The 10964-nt window shown below is 36.7% G+C and overlaps 1 protein-coding gene across 2 annotated transcripts; it reads left to right on the top strand.

Annotated features, from left to right (window-relative positions):
* Nucleotides 1-594: 594 nt before the first annotated feature.
* LOC104593958 (RING/FYVE/PHD-type zinc finger family protein) lies at nt 595-10759 on the top strand. 2 transcript variants are annotated; one of them, XM_088887872.1, is made up of 5 exons: nt 595-836; nt 5695-6605; nt 6977-7177; nt 9387-9582; nt 10354-10759. In XM_088887872.1, exons 2-5 carry the CDS (start codon nt 5742-5744, stop codon nt 10542-10544), a joined length of 1452 nt encoding a protein of 483 aa, XP_088743998.1. In that variant the 5' UTR covers nt 595-836; nt 5695-5741; the 3' UTR covers nt 10545-10759. The 2 variants fall into 2 exon arrangements, with proteins under 2 accessions (XP_088743998.1, XP_010252382.1); XM_010254080.3 differs by having other exon boundaries at nt 597-836; nt 5661-6605.
* The last annotated feature ends 205 nt before the right edge of the window (nt 10760-10964 follow it).

The raw sequence follows: 10964 nt of genomic DNA, 5'->3' as shown, positions 1-10964 counted from the left end.
TGATCACTCTTTTAACTGAAATCTTAACGGGATATGAGCTATGGACAATAAAACTCAATGACGAGTGGTTATGTGAATGTTTTGAAAAGTCATGGTGAATTTAGGAGAAATGTAAAAAAGTCACGATGAGTTATAATCATGGTTTTCAAAATCGAACCGAATCGGATGGTCAGACCGGAAAAATCAGGAATCAGGTGATCGGTTCCATTTTCCCCCAAAATCGGATTTTTTAAAAAATTGTTGATTTTGGTCAATAAACCATTGACTTGGGTGGTTAATCGTTTGAATGATTTTGACCATTTTTTATTTTTTATAATTTTTAAATTTTTAAATTTTTTTTATTAGAATCAAACGGTCGGACCGTTCGACCCAAGAACTGGACCCTGACCTGTTCGTTCTTCGAATCGGTTTTAAAAAACTTGGTTATAATATACATAAAATAATTAAATTTGGATCAAAATATATCCGATTCGATTCGCTCCGATACGTTTGAAGCCGTAGTTGCTCACTTGCTTGTAGTTTTAACGAACGTGCAACTCACGTAAGCTAGCTAGAAGTTTTATTGTTTTAACAACTTGTAAATCACGTAAATTTGCGGTACCGTACCGCTGGCATTTCACAACTCCCCCCACCTAGGCTGGGTTTGTACAGGGATTTTGATCTCTTTGTCGCCTTCCTCGGAAAGAAACAAGAAACGCTGCTTCTCCATTTCTAGGGTTCCGGTTTATTTGATTCGAAAGCTTTGTATTTACAGGATAACAATCTAGTCGCACCAAGAGAAAACGAAGCGAACAGCTCCGGTATCGGATGAGATCTATCTCAACCTTCTCGTTAAGGTTCGCGCCTTCATTTCTCTTATTCTTATTTCTGAGGTTTATGGAATAATTCTTTTAATTTGTTAAGTTTGTCAATTCTTCTGAATTATATCGTTCTTTTTAATTTCTTTTTAAATCTGTTTGTTTGAAATGAAATTCTTGCATCTTTTTTGTCCTTGTTTCTATGGATTATCGCTGGTAGAAACACTGATTGATAGAGAAATTGGAATTTTGTAAACCTAAATTAGGAAAATCGATCTCTTTTCTTTTACCAAGTATATAAGGCTTGGGATTTAATTTCTTTTGGTTGGAGAGTATTGTAATTTTTCACCATATGAGGCTTGCAAAATCATTTTAGATAGAAATTTCGGATGAGTCTCGCAAATCTGCTCGGCTATCTGACAATTGATGATACCAACATAAAAAGAAGATTCTTAGAGGAAGAAAGGTTCTTTTTCTTGTACTCTTTTTTCTTTTCTTTTCTTTCTTTGTCGTAGGCAGACGAAGAAAGCTTCTGTAGTTCATGATTTGGTTAGCGATGAAAATAGATGATTCATTTATTTAAAAAGAATGAAAGAGAAATTGATGATGGTCAAAAAACAAATTGTCTGTTTTAAATCTTCATGAGCGAGCTTCAAAATTGTGTATCTGTTATAAACTGCAATCAAAGCTCTTGTGCCATCTATATTTCTGTCCTTAAGTTTTTGAAATTTAAAAGTTATCCATAGCAGAGTGCTTTGCTTTCTTGTTGGGCACTTGGGCTAAAATTTTCCCTGTTAACAACAGTGTTACCAAAGTGTTCACTAGCCATTAACTAGTCAGTCGAGGGCCAGAGTAATTGCTTTACTAACTAGTTAGTTGATACTCATGATGCTGTCTCCTGGGATGAGGAAACATTGTATAAGTAATGACTAGTCGAACTAGTAAGTTGCACAACTATATTAAAACTTTATTTGTTTCTGTTAGCCACAAGATATTGACTAGTTAATGCCTTAAGTTTAGAACATATCTTTTCTTGGTTAACTAGTCAGAACCTAGGCACTGACCAGAGAGACTAAAATGACTAGCCATTGCCTCGCTGAATTGATAACTCTAGTTAATAGAGCATAAAGAGGGGGATCATGGAGAGTTTTTTGGACAATCAACAAACTTGGCATATGCAATACCTTTGACAACATAGTTATTTGGGTAATTATTAAATAATATTTAAACAGAATGCAGAACTTTAATTCCATTTTTAGTTGTTATGTTCAATAAGTTTCCTTTTTGAACTTGAACACATGGCTGACCACACTAAGTTTTGGGCTTCTGGTAGAGTTGCTTATTTAACCAAACTTGTGCCACTCCCAAAACATATGCACACAGGAAAGACAATGGGATCCCTAAATTTAATTTTAAGGTATAGGGATGACATAGGGATGTTTCTAGGGTTCTAGGAACCCTAAGAGGGCATCAAGGCATTTAGGTTGCATACTAGAATCTGGATTCACAAAGTCAGATTTTGGAGGTTGTTTTCATATTTTACGAATAGATTCTATAGTCAATTCTGAGATCTAGTTAATCCATCTACAACCTGATTATAGGACCATAGATTTTGGAAAAATTGTCAAGATTTGAAAAATATGAACCATTTGGAGATTCAACTTTATAATCCAATTCAATTGTATACAATCCAAACTCCATGTAAGTTAATTGAAGATGCAAATTCATGATGTTAGAATGAGTTTTACATCATAGATAATGGTCTTTAGTGATGGAGAAATAAGTATTGATGAAAGAATCACTTTTTCTTCCTTCAGCATAATCTTGAAAGAATTTGAAGAGGGAAGAAAGGGTGTGAGAAAGAATTGACAGTGCCTCAAGATTAATGAAGAATGAACCAAGGCAATTCAAAATTTGAGAGCAAACATTATTTCTTAAACACATAATTTATGATCCCTTGAGTGGTAACAAATTTGTTTTTGGGAAGACCTGTGGGTAGGGGTCTGTCCTCTGATGCAATTGTTTTTCTTTTTTTTTTTGATCAGTAGAAGAAGAAATTTATTGATGAAAACTTAGGAGTTACAAGAGCTTGGGTATAAATTTCATCCCAAAACAACAGAAGATTACAGATTTGCCCAAAACATTTGCTCTCTCACAGCCCCTTGTTTAGCCAAAGAACCTGCAATTCCATTTGCTCTTCTTCTGACCCACTTAAAGGCAACATTTGTCTCCATTGTTAGGATTACAATCTCCCTGAATTTATACCGGAATAACCAAGGAATCTGGGTACTGTTCTTGGTCCATGAAATGACTGTTTGGGAATCCCCTTCCACCTCCAGATTGTGGAAGCCCAATTGTTTTGCAATCGTTAACACCTACAGTAGACTAACCAGTTCAGCTGTCGATGCATCACCATGCTCCAAGGGTCCTGAATACAAGGCCACCACTCTACCTTTTATATCTACCCCGGCCAATCTACTATTGCTAATAAAGTTTCCATCAAAGTTGAGTTTTATAAAATTGGGGGCTGGGGGCTTCCACTCCATTACTATCCTTGCCTTGTCTAGAGCCGATAGTGCCACCTCTTTCTAAGTTCTCAAAATCTCATTCAGTGAAAAGGTTTTGGCAAAACAGGGAACTCAAAGGGAAAATCTTTTTTGGGCTGTACTGTAAATTTTGGGATAAAATATGGGGTCAACACTCATGCTGTGAGTGATTGGCATTGTACTCCTTTACTAATTCAATGAAAGTTACTGTTTCCAATAAAAAAAAGGCTTTGAAGTCATCCAATGTTTTCACCCAATATGCAGTTTTTAGTTTAACTAAATCAAAGATTTCTGCCTGAGTTCTACTCTTATCATTGTAAACTCTCCCATTTCTTTCTTCCCAAATAGTCCAAACAATAGCTGTTCTCATTGGTTTCCAAGGTAACCTTCCTCTTTTTGTTGGCTGTCTCAAGAAATGAGGATAAAAAAGGCCTACCACATCTTGAGGAGGAGTCCATCTGCACCCCAAATAGAAAACAAAGCTGCTCCCTAATACAATGACAAAGGAATAGGAAATTATTTCACCACCATTCTAGCAAAGAGAACACATGTGAGGGTATAGGCACTTGGCCTTCATTTTTGCAACACATCACAGGTGTTGATCTTTCCAAGAAAGATCTCCCAACAAAGGGCCTGAATTTTAGGAGGGATAGGCTTCCTCCTAATTTCTTTCACCAGGAAATTCACCCCGAAAGCAACCTATCAAAAAAAAAAAAAAACAAAGAAAATGAAAGTAGTAAGTTGTGTTAAGAAATTGAAAAAAGAGGCACAAGTGAAGTATCCATCCGGGGAAATTGGCCACACCCTATTGTCCTCCAAATTTTGGTCCAAATAGACTGATTCGAGTCTAGCCAACAAAAGCATAAGAGAATCATATTCTGAATCCCTAAGCCCTCTTCTAAAACCAAAGTCTCAACTTAAACCCATTTTGAGATAGGTTCAAGTTTGTAAATGGAGAGTGCATAAAGCAAAGGAAACTGGATTCTGAAAGGATTGTCCCCCAACTAAATATCCTCCCAAAACAAGACTTTTAGTCCTTTTCCCACATCATACCGAATGAGATTGAGGAAGATGTGATATACCTCATAGATTGCTTTCCAAGGAGAGGTTAAATTTGCATTAGAGGCTACCTTTGCATCCCAGCCACAGTCCGATTGCTCATGTATGCTTTTAATAACCCTGTGCCAGAGCCTTTTACTTTCAAGTGGGAATCTCCATAGCCACTTGCCTAAGAGAGCTAGATTCTTCTGAACCAAATTACCTAATCCAAGTCCCCCTTCTCCTTTGGCCTACTAACCTATTCCCAATTAACCAAGTGATCCTTATTTTCAACCCCTGGTTCCCAATCTAATCATTTAGCTGGAGCATTAAATGTATGGTATAGTGAGTGACATTAAATGTTGTTCTTTTTTACTTTTTTGAATTTAGACTCTAGCCTCTAGCCTCTGTCGGTGGATTCTAAAGTTCAAAAGTTAAAAATTCTACTTTGTCAAACGCACCACTGTTTCTGTTACACAGTGGAGATCAATCTTATGAGTACATCTAGGCAGTAGGCAGGGAAAGAAACGAGTGAAATTAAAGAGCTGTGGATTTGGAACGGTGTATGTACTTGTATGCAGATAGGGATTATGAGTTACAACTGCTGCTGACCATTTATTCATTTAATTAAAATCAATAGGACATAGGTAATTCGTATTGACCAATCAACAAACTGAGAAACGGACCAAATTGAGGAGTCTATGCTTAGGTCAGTTTTCAGGTTATCTCAGTTGGTTTCGGGTGCTGAGAAAGTGAACCTGAGGTTGTCGGTACGGTTGGGTAAATTATATACAACCGAACCGAACCGATCCATGTACGACCCTATTTTCTACAGTTTCCCTTACACTTTTTTGCTTCAAATTCTTTTCTGGTGCTTTCTCTTTCTTCATCTGATTTTGTATGTGTGTTGATAAAGACAATGTTTAATTAGAGAAATTAGAATTTTACTAATATGCTGATTCAGCTCATCTTATTTTCTTGTATTAGAATTTCTTATCTGGACTCCAGAATTTGATTTCTTTTTGTTCTTAAAAATTGTGCCTTTTTAAATATTTTGGACTTGTGAAATGGTAAGATAGCTAATATTTTATAGATCACCAAGTTCTGCTCTGCCACCCGGCCAATTTTAGTTGATACTGGCAAAAAACGAAACAGAGAAATTCTGATCAAAATATGTACTTATCAATAACAAAAGTTCATTTACATTGATTTAGTTAAATTATTATTGTCTAATTGAGATAATCACAGACAAGTAATCATTGTTTTTTATATCTGACAGAGCTTCTGACTGGGGCACTTGTTGTGAACTGTAGTGGAAGTGCTTGTATTTTTTTATTCCAATTGCACATAGTAGTAAGGCATGGAATCATCTGGGGCAAAGGTTCTATATTCTTCACTTTCTGCACTTGACAAAAAGAATACTAGGTACCAGTATGATGAAGACTATGGTGATGATGCCTGGACTGTGCATGAAGGCAGGAGTACCTGCATTATGGGCTCAAGGGTCTCAAAACAAGATAACCCGTATCAATTATCTGCTGATTCAGATGATTTTCTTGATGGAGAGTATGATTCAAGTGAGGAAGCATTGAATTCTCTGCCACCTAGCATGCCTCCAGAGGTGAATTTGAAAAATGTGTTGAGCGGTATGGTTGCTATTCTGCTGGGCCGCAATAAAAGTTCAAGTGTTATTGATGGTCCAATGAACTCCAGTTCTAATGTGTCCTTTCTGGGATCTGGAAAGAATGGAGATAGTTTTTTGCATTCATCAGTCTATATACCAAGTGCTCCACCACTTTTTGAGCCAAATGGGATCAACTACAGTGCTTATAGGGAAGTCTTGGAGGCTGAACCTCCAGAATGGCTTCCGGATAGTTCTACTACAGTGTGCATGCAGTGCACTGCACGCTTTACAGCACTTACTCGTGGCAGGCATCATTGTCGGTTCTGTGGAGGTATTTTCTGCAGAGAATGCACAAAGGGAAGGTGTTTGTTGCCTGTTAAGTTTAGGGAGAGGAATCCTCAGAGAGTGTGTGACACCTGTTATGATAGACTAGATCCACTCCAAGGGGTATTGATACATTCTGTCAGCAATGCTGTGCAAGTTGCAAAGCACGATGTCATGGACTGGACATGTACAAGAGGGTGGTTAAATTTGCCAGTGGGGTTATCCATGGAACATGAAATATACAAATCGTCTAATACCTTGAGGACTTACTGCCAGGTACATTTCTTCACATAAAAGTTCTCTTTGCTTAATTTGTTGTATTCAACTCTATCCCATTGATTTAAATAAAATTTAGGAAGCTTATGGAAACTCACTTAGGCCATTGATTCTACCATGTAGTTATCTTATCACCATGATTGTTTAATTTTTTTCCTTTTATTTTTATCTCTTGAGTAATGTTGTTAGTAATTCAATTACAAAGTGGCCATGTTGGGATAAGGCATCAATGATGATGATGAACGAGACCTTGAAGTCTGCCAAACTGAGCCAACATGATCTATTTTCATTTGTTTCAGCAAGTACTTCCCCTTATTGTTTTTAGTTTTACATGATTGACACTTCTACAATGTCATTGTTGAAATTGGCAGGTTTCTAGGTTGAACCCCGAGAGGTCTATACCCTTGGCAGTTCTGAAAGGAGCCAAAGGCTTAGCAATTATTACAGTTGCTAAAGCTGGTGTACTTGTCACATACAAACTGGGTACTGGTCTGGTTGTTGCTCGGAGGTCAGATGGATCATGGTCTGCACCATCAGCCATCTTGTCTCTTGGTTTAGGATGGGGAGCTCAGGTAAAGATACATACTTTCAGTTCACTAGACTTGATGCCTATTTATTTTTTGATTTAAACTGAGCTGCCTTATCTCTGTTCATAATTGAAGAAAAGGATAATGACTAAGATAGGACCATAGTTTTCAAGGCGCCAAGGCGAAGCAAGGGGATAATGGAGCGCCCTGTCACCTAGTTGCCTAAGCGCTCTATAAAAGTCTTATGTGGTGTCTTACATATAAATTTGTAGGCATTTGGGTGACGTGACCCTTCAAGAACACCTTGACAACCATGGATATGACACTATGAAAGATGTTCGGTAAATCTGAAGTCTGGAAAGCAAAAAAAAAAAAAAAAACTCTGAAAATGCTCAGAAAGCAATCCATGGGAAATTTGTTTTTCTGCTTTTGCAAACATCTGAATGTAGTGGAGTTGTTCGGTAATCTGAATGCTATGATGTCTGACAAATATTTATTTTACAAATTTACCCCTCAAACTTTTATTTAAATAACAATAAATGAAAATGATTAAAATATTATGATATTAAGAAAATATTATAAAATAATAAAAAATATAAAATTTTAAGAAATGATAAAATAAATAAATTAATAAATAATATTAAAAATTACTAAAATTTAAAAATAAATAGAAATATATTATAAAAATAAAATAAATTTAGACACAATAAAAAGATTAATAAATAATATTATAAAAAATTAACAATAATGTTAAAAAGATAAAAAAGTTAAGGGGGAATGCTAATTACAACTTGCAAGAAAAGGTAATAGTACTCATTAACAAGTCCGTCTCCCTCGTATTATATTATCACCAAAACAATTTTTTTTTGATAAATTCACCAAAAGGAAATTTCTGTTCTTATTTCCACAAAGCTCTTTTAACAGAAGCCTTCACTATTCTATATCATGGATCAAATAAATGCAAAGAACAACAGAAAGATCAAGTATACATCTATCTTTCTTAAGGTCATATTTCTTGCATTGATAGAAGAGATGTGTTTTGGACTTTCCAAAAAAAATCTTTGGACAGCCGTCCCTATCTCTCCACACCTCTACAGATTATGCATGGACCTTGAAATGGTCCATATTTATATTCATGACAAAGTTGGACAAGTGTGCTAAGGGTGTAGGACACGTGTGCAGAGGTGCACATATGAATACAAATTTACAGTCGCCCAATGGAATTCCGGGCTGTTCTTTGCAAATAATAAAGTCAGGATTTTTTTTTGTTAGAGAATAATCAAATCAGGATGATGCTTGGACATGTGTTCCTTGAAAAGTCAGGTCTTCAATATCCTATTTTTTCAGATGATCAGCTTAGATTCTTTCTTTTCCCTCCCTGTTGAACAAGCTTCAACAAAAATCGATTGATCGATCACTACGGAAACCAGATTATTGAAAGCCCCAAAGTTTTCAAAGTATAGCTTCAACACCAATTGATTGATCGATCACTAACAGAGGGACGGAAATGGAAACCAGATTCTTTCTTTTTCACTCCCTCAACCCCCTCAGCTCCCTTGTCCAATTACAAGTTTACAACCATGAATCTGAACATTGAAACAGAGCACCATTGACTCTAAAGACCGAATACAACTCATGCAATGAAAGACCACATAACAGCAGCAAGAGGGGAGAGAGAGAGAGAGAGAGAGAGAGAGAGAGAGAGAGAGAGAGAGAGAAAGAGAGAGAGAGGATTGGAGCCTGTTTGAACAGGAAAACAATGACCAGTTTTGGGTTTTTTTTTTTTAATTTATAAAAGGGCATCGTCGGAAGTGAGATTTTGTCCGCTACCTCCAGACATGCTTGGAGATTGTTTTCGGTGCTACCGAATGCCACCTTAGTACTTAAACAACAGCTGAGATTTTGAGCAGAACTAAAATATGGCTATTAAAGATAATGACTAGGCCAGGCCTCACAGACAGCCTGTAAAATGACTAAAATATCCCAGCTGCTTAACAATAAAAAAGTGCATCAGTTTTCAGGAAATTCCATATCTGTTTTCTGGTCTCCTGCATTATATAGTAATAATCATAATGCTGGCAGTAGAAACATTCCTTCCCTTCAGAGTAAAAATGGGATAACTAGAAATGGAACATTGGGCATTGGCCTTGCGTACACTTTGAAAATGATTGATCCTTTCCCTCAAAAATAAATGAGAAAGTTGTTTGTATTTTGGTTATATTTAAGGTATTTCTTGGCTGATGCTGTGATATAGGTTGGGGGTGAGCTTACGGACTTTATAATAGTGCTCCACGATTCTAAAGCTGTGAAGACTTTTTGTAGTCGCATGCATTTTTCCCTTGGAGCTGGTTGCAGTGCTGCAGCAGGACCTGTAGGCAGAGTTTTGGAAGCAGATCTTCGAGCTGGAGATAGGGGGTCAGGCATGTGCTATACATACAGTTGCAGCAAGGGTAATATATCGTAAACTAATTAAAATTATTGGTTTCATTCATTTTCATTGTTAACCCAAGAATATTTGCCTATTTGTACTGCTTCATGTATTACCCTTCACAACTTCCAATGTATTACTGTGGATAATGCCATTTGCTACTTTGAAGCCTTGCCTTGTGCATTCTGGATGTCCTACCCACAAACTCTTCCCACATCCCTACCCACAAGACACTACCGCTGTGTATTGGAAACACTTACCCATGTATCAAGGGAGATATTCCCAATGCACGCCTGTAGTTTCCTGTGGGTAGGGATGTGGAAAGTGTTTGTGGGTAGGAGATCCTTGTTCTGCCTTATGTCCCACTTCACTTTGCCCATTTGTTTTACACTGGAACTGGTAGAGACCTTTGTGAAACTGTATATCAGACTTCATTTTCTATATCATTGTATGATCTCCTATACACACATGGATGTCCATGCTCTATAATTTCCCAATTTTTTTTTTTATATTAATACAATATTTTACCTTCACAAAAAACAAAAAAGAAAGATTATAGGTTAGAATAATGTCAAAAAAAATTTAGGAGGTTCCTTTCATTGTTCATGGTTAGATGAATGTGTATTTGTAGATTTTCTATTTGCATTGAGAACAATAAGAAAGCTCAATGTGCAGTAGGTATGTGCTGGAACAAGTTTTTCCCCATGCTTGCACATTCAAGTACAAATCCCATCTCGTTTTATTGTGCATTTGACCCTGAGTTCTCTTAGTGAATATGTTGCAAATGAAACAGGAGCATTTGTGGGGATTTCACTGGAGGGAAACATAGTTGCGACAAGGATGGATACTAACCTGCAATTCTATGGTGATCCCTATCTAACAACGACGGATATTCTTCTGGGGATAGTGGAAAGACCGAAGGCAGCTGAGCCACTGTACGTTGCCCTTGATGATCTCTATTCTAAGCTGTACGACGTCAGCTAGCTTTCTCTGTGTTATTTCAATGTACATAGCCTATTTGTCTGCAAAGCTACGTAGTTCTCTGTTAGAAAAAGTCACTCGTGGACCCATATTGATACTTGTGGACCGAAAACCGTTTCACTTTCTTCTTCCAGGTTCTGTGATGCAAATGATTGATGCCTAAGTTGTACAGATAATTCCCAAAGTAATATAACGGTATATAATTTATAGCTTGTTCATATCTAAGCATTCTTGTTTGTTTTACAAATAGTTGTCCTGATTTCATTTCTCAAGAGGGCGCAGTTCTCTTTTTTAATACTTCTATTAAGCTCTATTAGATCATCCATGATCCAACCGAGATAATATTCCATTATGTTTGATTCTCTCAATTGTTTTTTACATTATTAATCAACACCGCAGAAGAGTGTTTAATCGGCGATGCCT

Source organism: Nelumbo nucifera, chromosome 5 (assembly GCF_055504915.1).
Source record: "Nelumbo nucifera cultivar China Antique chromosome 5, China Antique-T2T, whole genome shotgun sequence".
Lineage (NCBI taxonomy): Eukaryota > Viridiplantae > Streptophyta > Magnoliopsida > Proteales > Nelumbonaceae > Nelumbo > Nelumbo nucifera.
This window is presented reverse-complemented; position numbering and strand designations above follow the sequence as displayed.

What these genes read in the sequence shown, in the direction of transcription:
- LOC104593958 (XM_088887872.1), top strand. Translation starts at nt 5,742, where the DNA reads ATGGAATCATCTGGGGCAAAGGTTCTATATTCTTCACTTTCTGCACTT. An exon ending in CCTTGAGGACTTACTGCCAG is followed by an intron (nt 6,606 to 6,976) that starts GTACATTTCTTC and finishes TGAAATTGGCAG; the next exon opens with GTTTCTAGGTTGAACCCCGA. An exon ending in TACATACAGTTGCAGCAAGG is followed by an intron (nt 9,583 to 10,353) that starts GTAATATATCGT and finishes CAAATGAAACAG; the next exon opens with GAGCATTTGTGGGGATTTCA.